Source organism: Mixophyes fleayi, chromosome 9 (genome assembly GCF_038048845.1).
Source record: "Mixophyes fleayi isolate aMixFle1 chromosome 9, aMixFle1.hap1, whole genome shotgun sequence".
NCBI classification, from domain to species: Eukaryota; Metazoa; Chordata; class Amphibia; order Anura; family Limnodynastidae; genus Mixophyes; species Mixophyes fleayi.
Genome location: NC_134410.1, coordinates 12,865,079 through 12,879,125, shown reverse-complemented (window position 1 = coordinate 12,879,125; position 14,047 = coordinate 12,865,079). Strand labels below are relative to the sequence as shown.

Sequence of the window (14,047 nt, the reverse complement as noted above, 5' to 3'; positions counted from 1 at the left end):
AAAAAAAAAGTAAAAAAAAATAAAAAATTAAAAAAAAATAAATATAATAATTATAACCAAATTTGCAAAACCAATCCAGCAGTTCAGGGTTTTTAATATATTGTGGTGACCCACTCCTCTACGCAGTCCAGGTACAATTATTGGTGCGAATCATAAAAGTTCAGGGTTTTTAATATATTGTGGTGACCCACTCCTCTACGCAGTCCAGGTACATTTATTGGTGCGATTCATAAAAGTTCAGGGTTTTTAATATATCTTGTGGTGACCCACTCCTCTACGCAGTCCAGGTACATTTATTGGTGCGATTCATAAAAGTTCAGGGTTTTTAATATATATTGTGGTGACCCACTCCTCTACGCAGTCCAGGTACAATTATTGGTGCGAATCATAAAAGTTCAGGGTTTTTAATATATTGTGGTGACCCACTCCTCTACGCAGTCCAGAAAGATACCTTGTTGCAACGTTTTGGACTAATAACTATATTGTGAGGTGTTCAGAATACACTGTAAATTAGTGGAAATGCTTGTTATTGAATGTTATTGAGGTTAATAATAGCCTAGGAGTGAAAATAAGCCCAAAAACTTGATTTTTAAACTTTTTATGTTTTTTTCCAAAAAAATCCGAATCCAATACCTTAAATCCGAACCGAGACCTTTCGTCAAGTGTTTTGCGAGACAAATCCGAACCTCAAAAATAACGAAAATCCGGATCCAAAACACAAAACACGAGACCTCAAAAGTCGCCGGTGCACATCCCTAATATATATATATATATATATATTGCAACAAAAGACAGGCACGGCGCCTCAATGTGTATTATCAATTGATTATATATATAGACGGATGTAATAAGCTGCGTACCATGAGTTATTCGTAGGTCGTCTTAATTGTATATGGGAGATTCTCCTTACGGGCTGTCCTCCCAATAAATCACAGCTCAGACAATGCAGAAAAAACAAAAATAACATAGAGTAGTACGGTCATGGTATATGTCACGCTTCTTGTGAACATGCACACCACCTATTTAGGTATCCTTATTGTGAGAAAGAAACCGTATATACCCAAAGTGGAGATTCATATGCAATATATTAAACACCCACGTGATGTATATAATGAACTGCGTACCAGATGTTTTCAAGGTATAAGCATAGATGAATTCCTTGGATAATCAAGTATATATTCTCTCCATCTCCCTCATTCATGGGCGGCGAAAATGACACAGAGAGGAACGGTATAAATATGGCTTGAAATGCCTTTCCCCCACAGCAAACTAACAAGGGTGTGCCTGAAGGAGTTCAGGCACACCCTTGTTAGTTTGCTGTGGGGGAAAGGCATTTCAAGCCATATTTATACCGTTCCTCTCTGTGTCATTTTCGCCGCCCATGAATGAGGGAGATGGAGAGAATATATACTTGATTATCCAAGGAATTCATCTATGCTTATACCTTGAAAACATCTGGTACGCAGTTCATTATATACATCACGTGGGTGTTTAATATATTGCATATGAATCTCCACTTTGGGTATATACGGTTTCTTTCTCACAATAAGGATACCTAAATAGGTGGTGTGCATGTTCACAAGAAGCGTGACATATACCATGACCGTACTACTCTATGTTATTTTTGTTTTTTCTGCATTGTCTGAGCTGTGATTTATTGGGAGGACAGCCCGGAAGGAGAATCTCCCATATACAATTAAGACGACCTACGAATAACTCATGGTACGCAGCTTATTACATCCGTCTATATATATAATCAATTGATAATACACATTGAGGCGCCGTGCCTGTCTTTTGTTGCAGTATTCCCATTTCCGGATTGACCATCTGGCTACAGGTTATCGTGGCTGCCGCTCACACTTGAGCCAACTATTTATCTGGAACTGTTCCATATTTTATTGTATTTGATTTATATTGATAATTCTGTCACGCTGTGGTTATTAGCGCCATCTATATCAACTTGTTGGTTTTATATATATATATATATATAAAACTATATATATATATATATATATATATATTGTGACAGAGTCACTGGAAGGAGCCTAGATACAGAGGTATGTGTCCCAGGCTTCCAGCTTTGTATACATAAGGCCCAGTCCGGGTATTCTGTTCTATCAGTCTCTAACAGACTGATCAAGGGATGCACCTGTGAGGTGCTTGTAATAAGGCAGCTGGGATATGCAGACAGAGTCTCAGACCTGGGAGAGGTGAGCTGCCTTCTGAGACACTCTGTTGCAGGGAGCAACAGTTACATGTGGTTTGGACATAACGCCCTACACATGAGAGAGAGGCCTCCATAAATGTATTAGCTAGAAGCCAGACGGCTAGGATTTTATTTGTGTTTTGTTCCTATTTTCAAGCTGGTGAATAAACTGGCTGTGGCTGTTATTCAGAAACTCCTGGACTCGTATGTCTTACTGCTGCTGTTCAGCCAGGAGATGATACCTGTTCCCCTGATTATACTACAATATATATATATATATATATATATATATATATATATATTAAATTATGTGTATTTAATTTGATTACTGATATCCCTCTGGGCTTTATAAAAGGTGATTTTAATTAAAGTAGAGTATTTGAAATGCAAAATAAAAGCAAAACATTCTAAGTTCAGTGACCACATCACAATGGGTATTGTGCTACATGAAGATCCATGCAGACAGCACCAGGGAACATATTTATGGAAGTGACATTTAATGTGGTATTTGGCGTAATGACAGCGGTACCCCCACCCTAGATAGACCAAAGTGAAGAAAGACTGTTTGCCGGCCAAAATGGGCAATGGGGCTTTATGACCTTTGATAAACTGGCCCACATAGATGATTTGCCTTGATGTTCTGCAGCAAACTATACCTGGAATTTATTTTAAATTGTTGTCAACTATGTACAGTATATCCATTGTTTGTGTCAGTTTGATTAACTCTACTGCAGTAACTTATACTTTCTAAATAATATTTAGTACAGTCCCTGGGGTGTGTATATAATATCATGGGTGTGTATATGTGTATACGATCTATAAATATAATTGCATTTTTTATTTAATTTAAGCTCTTTATTTAACATTTTTTTTATCTAATCAATAGATTAAAAATGTTAAATAATCTATTGATTAGATAAAAAATGTTAAATAAAGATCTTAAATTACATATTCTACAAAACTCTAAAATCTCCTACCTGACAGATGATACAAAGGTGTTTTATTTTACACACTAAGGGGTAAATGTATTAACCTCCGGATTCTTGAACCCCCGCGAGTTCGGCGTCTTCAGTGCTTAAATTTAATGCGGCGCTGCCTTGTAAAGGGAAGCTTCCCTTTACAAGGCAGCGCCGCTTTAAATTTAAGCGCTGAAGACGCCGAACTCGCGGGAGTTCAAGAATCCGGAGGTTAATACATTTACCCCTAAGAGCTTATGGGAGAAGAAGGAACATACCAATTGTACTCAAGCTATTTTTAGCTGAAGAGCATGCCTAATACTCCCTGATTCACCCTTATATGTAATCTATAAGTCCCATATTGACACGAACCATCTGCTGGTTTTCTGTTGTAGAGTGTACAGTATTACCCATCATGGAGATTTTATTTTCGAGAAAAATATTTCACAACTTAATTCCAGAGCAAATGGCAAATTGCATGTGTTATTCTTAAAGCTGTATTACCTAATTTGGCAAATCTTTTAAATTCACCATTTTAAAAAGGCTGTTTGACAGCTTACAGTTTTTTAGCATTGAAGTGTTTGTTTTTTCTCTGTTTACTACCATCTGAGTCTGGATTTACGCTACTGTGCATAGCTGTGCACTGCAATATGGAGTCCTTTGTGAAGGAGCAACTGTTTGCTTTGAATGATGTGTGGATTGAGACTCAGTAAAGTATTTTGTATAACAATCTATTTGCTTTTGCAAGTTTGTCAGTCTAAGCACCAAAAATCAGAAAACTTAGTTACATGGAGTGGTTATAAGGCAAATTGGAAGGCAGATTCCGAGGTGCCTACCATATTTCACAGGGGTACAATTAAGCAGAATAATAAATCCATGGATGCAATTAACAGAACAAATTGCATAGCATATATAAAAATTCAGCATCATACATGACAAGCGACATACAAGTTAGATGGATAGACGACAGACATGAGACAAAAGGTAGTGAGAACTTACATTCTAGAGGAGAGCGTGTAGGATCAAGTGGGACAGTTTAATTTGCGGTATGGAGCAGTGTGAAGAGACATGGAAAGCAATAAGTGAAATAGAGGTACATAGGAGTGAAGACTAAGGTGCAAAGCGTGAGGCCCGTGATGATGTTGTAGCAGAACTTGTGACGGAGTCGTGTGGGAGATGTCTGTGTAAAGATGTTGCAGAGGAGAAAGAAGCTTCAGAGTGAAGTAGGAACGACTAATTAGATCTAGTGGGCCGTAGCAAGCTTGTGGTGGGTCAGAGCCAGGGACTGGAGTTTTCCTGAGTCACTGGTGGAGGGCTTGCTCACCAGAGGCTTATAGTAATTATTAGTGCCCCCATTTAGGTACAGGGCTGCTATACAAGCAGTTGTGATCAGTCAAAGAGCAATTTTGTCTGAGGTGGGAGCCTTACCGGAGGATGGAGGCGCTAGGTGGAGGGTACCTGGCGAGGGACCGACTGCCAAATTGAAGAGCCCCTAAATAGAGGTACTGTTAACCTGCACATTGGGGCCTGCAGCTATTTGTATTCTAAAAGTAAAAAAAGGTGCAAAACGAGGCTACACTAAGTTATGATGGGAAAGGAACTGTAGTAATTATGTTTTCATTATTTGTACCAAAGCCCAGTGACAGGGTCTGTCCTTATTTGTACACTATTAGACTGCTGCTGAACGTCTCCCTCTCTAATGTGCATAGAATTCTACTGAGAAAAGAAAATAATAAACTATACAATAAGGAAATAACTAAAACAGTTAACATTTGGGCCAATGACCAGTTAAAGGAGTAAATGGGTGAATTCAATATCTACAAAATAAATTTGCTGGACTACTATTTTTAAGATATTCAGATGTTAAAGATTTTTAGGGCTAGATTTACTAAGCTGCGGGTTTGAAAAAGTGGGGATGTTGCCTATAGCAACCAATCAGATTCTAGCTTTCATTTATTTAGTACCTTCTACAAAATGACTGCTAGAATCTGATTGGTTGCTATAGGCAGCATCCCCACTTTTTCAAACCTGCAGCTTAGTAAATCTAGCACTTAGTGTTTTCTAGTTTCTAAGTTTGACAGGATCGTCTTACTCTGTCACTAATGGAAATACAGTTATACAATAAGTTATGTATAAGTGATCCAGCCACACCTCTCCCCCACTTGGGGTGTGGTACGGCTTAACGGTGCTGACTACACCGACAAGACTTACCCCGACATCTTCAGTCCAGATGGCTGCTTCCCGACAAGGAGCCATGGCGAACTCTTCTGTGAAGCGACTTCAGCCAATCATGATGAAGGAAGATGCTGGCAGAATTGTTTTGTCTATATACTCGTTGTCAGTATTAAAAGCGTGGGAATAATGAGCACCACCGAACAGTTTGTACAATACAGTCCTTGTCATAATTTGCCAGCTCACAGGGGGTGTTCAGAATACTACATTGGGGAGGTCTGTCAAGGGATTCAGCACTGAAATCAGGGACTAACCATCTGTAGTGTCCAGCAACCCCTAAGAATGCCAATTCCTGTATCTGGGTCGTGAGCTGAGGCTAGTCTCAGATTGCCTCTAACTTTGCTTGTTTAAACCTATCCCTTCCTCCCCCCATATGATGTCCCAGGTACTGCACCTCTGACTTCCAAATCTGACTCTTATCTGCCCAAATTATCAGACCTGCCCAGCAAATCTTCCCTAACACCAACCCTGCTTGCTGTAGATGATCTTCCCAGGTCTTACTGACTAAGCCTGAGCTCTGACCAACTCATCTACAAAAGCAGCACTGACCCCAGCTGTTACCAATTATGGGCAGCCAGTTACATATCCCAGCACACTAACTCTACACCAACTTCACTTTGGACCAATTAACTCATCAACAGCATCCCTTGATTAGTTAGGATCTCACTGGGGAATCCGACTTTGCTAAACATCCCTAACAATGCATCCACTACCTATTCTGCAGTGGTGGCGGATAGAGCCACAGCCTTAGAATATCATGTGGCATAATCTACTAATCTACCACAGTGAGGATGTATCTCTTTCTCGAGACAAGCAGGGATCCTACTATAGCTACAGCAAATTGCTGGAACGGTTCCCCAACTATTGGCACAGATCTGAGGGGAGCAGGTGCACTGGAGCACCCAAGCCATTGACATACATCACGGGACTTTCAGAAGGCCCTGACATCATCTGACATTCTAGGCCAGAAAAGTTCTGTGTTAGGTGCTTCAGTGTTCGGTGTCTCCCCTGGTGTCTGGCCATAGGGATTTCATGGATAACTGACATTATTTGCAAGCAGTGAGACCACCAGTTAAACATGTTCCCTGTCAGGCCTATCCCCTTCTACGCAATCCCTGTACGCAATCCTTTCTGCCAGGTCACACTCCCTACCTCCATCATCATCATCATCATTTATTTATATAGCGCCTGCAAATTCCGTAGCGCCTTACAATTGGGAACAAAACATTAATAAAACAATACTGGGTGATACATACAGACAGAGAGGTAAGAGAACCCTGCTCGTAAGCTTACAAGCTGAATGGTTGCTGCCAACTTGGCACCTCATGACTTTGAGAGATGGATCAGAGAGCTAATCTTCACTAAACTCTTTCCTTTGGCTGATTTGGGACACGCTACAGGGAGGTCTACATTAGGGTTACTAGGGTCAGTCAAAATGGGGTCAGTCACAGGGAGGTCATGGTAGTCGACACTATTCACCACTGGAGCTTGCAGACTACTAGGAGCAGCAGCATCACTGCTGCTGTGAGCAGGTGCTGGGCTCTGGGAGGTTCTTACAGGTTCCTCTATGGTTGCTCCTGGGCTGTACTCTCAGTCACTGTCGCAGCCAGCTTCCTCCACCTCTGACCTGTGTTGCTGATTCCAGCTACTCAGCACGTTGACAACGGATGTCAATGCCTCTTACGTGGCAGAATATATTGAGATCCACCTTGGACATTCTGCTGTATTAAGCCATCCTGTGCCGTCCTCTCTGCTGCAATTACTACTCTCCTGAGTAACTCGGCTTTCCCGAACTGGTCTTCAAAAAGTCACCTGGGATTGCCACCACTGCTGGCCACCCAAAACCTGTGATAGGATGGGCTTACACTGCCACCCTGTCCTTTTAACCTCCACTGGTGTCACCAGTTATAAACTGTGACCAGATGGTCTCCACCTTGTCTCCATTTAAGTCTTAATACAGTTTATCTGGGTTTCTTTCTGTCGATCAGTAACCTGCCATTGCTGACCACTCCTATTGGTGTCACCTGCCACCAGACACTCGCCAACTACAGCTGATATATCTGCTGCAGCGCCTCTTTGCTGATGACTGTCTGGTTCCTCCTGGCTGCTTCCTTTGGATCAGGACTATGGCTGGTTCCTTCTAACTGCTTACCATAGATTAGGACTACTTGGTAGTGGGCAGAGTATTGTTGCAGACACTGGGTTTAACACAGGACAGCTGGAGAATGGGTTAGAGTGTTAGCCCTTATCTGTCACAGGATACAGCAGGCAATAGCCATCAGGCAAATGTGAACAGGGGATCAAAGCGCACTAACATTACAGTAATACCTGTATGTGCAGCTGAGGGTAAGAGCAAACTGCATACTCCTGAATAACAGAATGGTTTCAAATTTCCCAGTGCTCAATACAGGATGTTTGATGAATTTTGTAGTCAGTAATATAGCATGCAGGAATAATGGGTGATAGTGTGGGTGTTTAATGTTGCACTATCACCCATTATTAAGCACACTATATTACTGCTTACAACATTCATAAAACTTGTATTGAGCGTTGGGAAATTTGAAACCAATAGGCATCAGGCAGAATCTTGAAAGCAGTAATGGTTTATTGATCTTAAACGGTCCTTAAAAGGACCATTTCACACCAGTTAGAGGTATTGGTGATCATCCAGAAGTACAATTGGAATACAAGTTGGAATATAAAATGCAGGTTTTTTTATACAGTGTCTGACATGCATTTGGCATTCAAGCTAAAAGAACGTGTTGGATACTCACGTCACTCACACTTAATTAACATGGGTTTGCCTCCCACATGGCACACTACCTCAGAGTCAACAAATTTATAATACAGAAATAAATACATTTACAATGACATACAGTATGCTTACTGCGCCACTAAAGGAAATACATTTATACAATAAGTGATCCGTCCACACTAAGTAAATATGCTGTGATGTGTATTAATAACATAGTTGCTTATTCTCACGGAATGTCCAGGACTGTAATTAATTTGAGGAAGACACCCTGAACTCCCGAGTGAGCAGGCAATTCTCACAAAGGTTTCCTGACGCAAGGAGGACTGAGACAACCAAGGTAAAAAAAGTAGGCAAATATGATCAATAGATATTGGTCATCTATATATTAAAAGTATAAGTACAACTTTTATGAATTACTTATTTCTATGATGCCGTTGCCTGAGCATGGCACATCATATACCAAATTAAAGGTCTTGATCTTTAGATTTGCAGAAAAATATTGGTGTTGCATAGTTTCGGAGTTATTTCGCAAAACGTGCACCCGCCATTTACAACAATACATTATCATTGTCCTCTGGGAAATGTGACAGTTGCCAATACACCTGTGCACCTACTGGTTACTGTGGAAACTGTGACAGTTAGTGAACTATCCCTGTGCACCTGCTGGGTGACCTGGAACATGTGACCTCCTGGGTGGTCTGGAAACTGTGACAGTTATTTGCAGCCACATATATCAGCGCATCTTGCAGGGACCATGTCCAGCAATGCAATTTCTATGGAATAACTTATACATGTAATGCAGTGTATAAAGAAATTCTTTACTTCCTTTAATATAGGGATTGATAATATAGCTATTTATTCATTATACTCAATTGTTAACATTTCTACATGTAATGTAGTGTATAAAAAGGTTATTGAATTCTGTGCTTCTGAGTATTACAAATGTACAGATCAATATATTTTTTGGTCTGTAAAGCTGACTTTGGCGTGAGATGGTCAGAGAACAGCTAGAAGTATATTAAATAGCACTAGTAATGTATTTGGTGAGTGCAGAGGATCAATGTCTTTTTATTTATGTTTGTTAAATCGTTTCACCTCTGAGGCTTTTTTCACCCCTGTGCTGAGCCTATTCTGTCACTTTTTGGGCTGGACACATTCTAATATCAGTATCAGTATTTTTTTTTTACAGTACCCTTGTTTTTCAAGAAAAAGAAAATCTATCAAAAACAGCCAAAAAAGTAGGGGATTTTTAATTAAACAAAAAATAGGATCTCCTTGGCGCTTAAAGAAGTGTAGATATACAGTAAGTGTGTGGCAAATGATGATATCGAACTCCTATACTAACTCCTAGGGGGGTATTCAATTGTTAGCCAGAACCACTAAAATCCCGCGCTCGAAAAATATTACCGTTAATACAGTAATATCTCGCTGGATTTCAGCTCGCAGCTCCCTGAGCTGAAATCCAGCGAGTAAATTACCGTATTAACGGTATTTACGCGCAATATTACTGTATTAACGGTAATATTTTTTGAGCGCGGGATTTTAGCGGATCTCGCTAACAATTGAATACCCCCCCTATAGTACTATTCTAAGGCTACAAAATACAGATGAATTATAATAACAATTTATTATGCAAACAAATCAGCTTATAGATAACAGCAGTAATTGTCCTGGCCAGGACAAGGCTAGGTCCCATTGATTGTAAGCTTGCGAGCAGGGAACTTTTACTTCTCTGTATTACCCAGTATTGTTTTATTAAAGTTTATTCTCAATTGTAAAGTGCTACGGAATCTGCTGGCACTATATAAATAAATGTTGATGATGATGATGATAGGTGGTCTGTGCAAATATGGAACAATATACAAACATGTACACTTCAAGTATCTCTTTACAGAGGCCTCTGTGGGTAGGTGCGTAATAAAGATACATGCAGCTCTAATCCAGTGACAAAGATGATAAAAGATTCTAGAGGTATAAATGTCCTTAATAATATAGTCTGAGGAGTGAATCCTGTTTGCTGATCAACACAAAAGTCTTTTATGCCGATGTAGTGACACATTTTGAAATAGTAAGTTCTGAAAGAGAAATATTTTATTTGTGTGAAGCAAGTATTTCTTATGTCCAATAGCAAAGTTATTGTCTATGTGTTCAATTGGAAGGTAAATCCAGAAAATAGTGTTACTGCTCACCTATAGCAGTCGCCTTTCCCATAGAGCTTTATGTGCTCACAGGTACTCAGATGCCCCCAGGTCTTAAGCTCTAGCGTAGTAGAAGTTTATCATTGGCGACTGTACCGCAGCAAGAAACAGGAGGCTGTGAGCAGGCTGATAGCGGGTAGTTAGAAGAAGGCTGAGGTCAGAAGTCCGTGGCAGGTAACGAGGTCAGAAAACAGGCAAAGGGTCAGGGCTGGCAGCGAGCAGAAATATCCGAATTACAAGACAGAGGTCAAGGCAACCAGTATACAATCAAAGATCAATAACAAGCCAAGGGTCATACAACGGTTAATCAATCCAGAGTTCAGCAGAACAAACAGAAGCAGGTCAGCTATCATGAACTGAATGCTATAACCGGCAGGGAGGCTAAGCCCTCCCTGCCTTATATACTGAAATGGACTAATGGAAGCCTAAGGGCAAGCCCTGTAATTATTGCCAGCGGTGGCCAAATTAATGAGAAAAGACCCTAAGGGCTAACGAAATAATCGAATCCGCGCTCACGCTCGGCTACTGCCTCAGGCTGGGACGCGGCACTAACTACACTGACCTGGCATCCCGACCGTTGCCCAGTAGACGGTCAGGATGACATCACCAGAAGTGACGTCCCGGTCATCATGACAATGGCCGGGACAAATAGCTCATGGAAAATGATGGCTATTAAAAAGATATTATAAAGACAGTGAACTAAAAGCAAATGTGTGTATTTTTTTCTAAACAGCAACAAGAAATACTTTGTGGTTCTTGTTTTGGCATCAATCCACCTTTTTTAAAGCAGCAAAAAATATATTAAAATCTGAACTTGAAAATGACAATGCATATTGTTTTGTTTTTTGCTAATTTGCACGGTTTTAAATGAAATGTAGGCAACCTACCGCATCAAACGAGGGTACCCCTAAGTTTATTGAAGCCAGGATGGAGGAGATCTGCGCATTAGAACCCCCCATCTCTGAAATTCTTAATGCTTTCTGTAGTTTAATGTGCTATTATCTAGTGATCACCAGACAATAATACTCAGAGGGTGCATCATTTGAAAGTGGGGACTATTTCTCCCACAATTTCTTGGAACCAGGACGGGGGAGATCTCGCCATTACAACGCCTCTCCACTATCCCTCAGCTGCTTAATATTTTCTGTAGGATAGGGTGTTATGGTCTGGTGATTACATGTGATCACCAAACAATGACTACTAAGTGGCCAAATCATTTGAAAAAGGGGATTCATTTTTTCTGTAGTGTAGTGGCCTAGCTCCTCCCCCTCAGTGACATCATCATACGACACAATGATGTAGTCATTCCTCTGCCTCCTCCCCTGATCTCCACCATCAGTAAATGCCAATGGGAAACTTGAAAGTAGTTTTTTTTTACTAAATTTGAAATATTTCAGTGCTAAGGACAAGTGGAACTCATCCTTAGCACTTTTGAGATATATGTTCTATTTAGCACTTAAGTTAAATATTGTTAACAATACTATTGAGGGTACTAAATTAACTCTATGTTTTTTACAGTGATTTAAAGGTTAAAGGTTACACATGTAAATTGCTAGAAAAGTGTCTGCAAAACACTTCTACAAGATGTATTTAAAAAAATAAAAAAACTCCATTCCTGGTGTGGATGTGAGATCTGGAGGGGTAGGAGCAAGAAAAGAATATTAGTACAATTTATCTCTGTCTGCACTCCCTGTTGAATTAGTTCAATGCCATTTTTAATTTAATGATAAAACTAATACAGCAGCCCCCAGTGTAAAGCATCCAATGAATAAAGCAAAAATAATTTTCACTGTCACCTACCTCCCATTAATGTATTAGATGATTCATGCTTCCACTTACCTTCAATACCCTGGCTGGGGCTCATGATTAATACACATATCAGGTATAAGTAGCCCAGGTGGAGGTGCTGTCTTTGTGGCATATTGTTCATATAACACAGAGACACAACTTGTCCACAGATCCTCTAATAAATGTCTGAGCTTTACAGAGACACACAAGCATCTTTCGCAACATAATACGGAGTTGTTCTGGAGTTTTTGGCCAATAGGAATATTTGTAACATATGACACACTAGTTACCAGGTAGACTGTTCCTGCTCAAAGCATACAAGAAAGGTCTTACTTGTCTCAGAGGCAAGTCATCATCATCATCAGCTATTTATATAGCGCCACTAATTCCACAGCACTGTACAGAGAGCTCACTCACATTAGTCCCTGCCCCATTGTAGCTTACAGTCTAAATTCCCTAACACACACACACACACATCAATTTGATTGCAGCCAATTAACCTACTAGTATGCTTTTGTAGTGTGGGAGGAAACCGGAGCACCCGGAGGACACTCATGCAAACACGGGGAGAACTTACAAACTTCACACAGATAAGGCCGATATGATGGCAATTTGCATATACTCCAGAATGTCATGAAGAGTGATCAGATGAATTGCAATTAATTTCAAAGACCCTCTTTGCCATGACAATAAACTTTATCCCAAAAACAACATTTCCACTGCATTTCAGCCCTGCCACAAAAAGACCAACTGCCATCACGTCAGTGATTCTTTCTCGTCAGTGCCGTAACTAGACATTTCAGTGCCCTGGGCGAGACAGGGCACCGGCGCCCCCCATCAAAGTGGGAGTGACATTTGCCAAGTGGGTGTGGCCAACCTAATGTGGGGGTGTGGCTAGCACTTTAAAGAACTCTGCTACACATATTTGCAAATGCATGATATATATATCTATCAGAGCCGGATTTACACCTCATGGGGCCCTAGGCAAGATATTGGTTTGCCCCCCCCCCCCTTCACACACACAGTGGCCCCTCACACACACATAATACACACACACACAGTGGCCCCTCACACACACACACACACACACACACACAGTGGCCCCTCACACACACATAATACCAGGGGCGGATTGGGAACTTAAAGTGGCCCTGGAAAAATTCTGAAAGTGGCCTCATGTAGGTGGGACCAATAAATGGTAGGCGGGGCAAATTGTAGGCGGAGTTAGCACTCCATTAGCTCGAGCCACATTGGTTTTTATACAAGGCAAATGCAATACGCTATGGTAAGCAGAGTCCGTCTATCACAGTTGACGAAGCTAACACACAAGTAGGCAAAGCATTGCACATGTAGGTGGAGCAGTCACAAGTAGACAGAGTCAGCACACCAGTGGATGGTGTATACACATTAGTTATGTAAGTGGAGCAGCTTAATCCAGCAGCAGGGAGTTCACAGGGTTAGCATTAATGTAATAATAGTTGGGTCACCCACCGGATCAAAAAGTCTCAGTAACAATATAAAATTAAAAAAATAAAAAGTAAATCACACTGCTTCTGCATACCTGTATGCAAAACTGTAGCATGTCGAAACCATGCTGGTGTGTGCCTTAACCCCGAAGAAGAGGTTCCAACCTCCCAATGTCCTCTATTCCTCCCAATCCCCTCTTCTTGGAGTTAGGGATTTCAAAGATAAAAACCACATACTTTTAAATAAAACTGTGATTACTTATACACACAAGCATGAACAATTAAAACATTTTTCTTTTTCAGATTAAATTAAAATACTCCCATGGATGCATCATACATATTGAATTGCAAGGTTTATACTGTTCTGCATGATAATTTAGCCAGTATTAGTGATACAAATACAATATAAACAGCCTCCTAGTGACCGCCATACAAAATAAACATCA

At 40.5% G+C, this 14,047-nt stretch overlaps 1 protein-coding gene across 1 annotated transcript in view; it reads right to left on the bottom strand.

The window, feature by feature from the left end:
* LOC142101977 (RLA class II histocompatibility antigen, DP alpha-1 chain-like) overlaps positions 1-12,363 on the bottom strand; it is a 22,912-nt gene extending 10,549 nt beyond the window's left edge. Inside the window, exon 1 of the mRNA XM_075186470.1 lies at positions 12,187-12,363. Within this exon, the coding sequence (XP_075042571.1) occupies positions 12,187-12,277 (91 nt within the window). The 5' untranslated portion in view covers positions 12,278-12,363. The remainder of the gene's footprint in view (positions 1-12,186) is intronic.
* Positions 12,364-14,047: the final 1,684 nt, after the last annotated feature.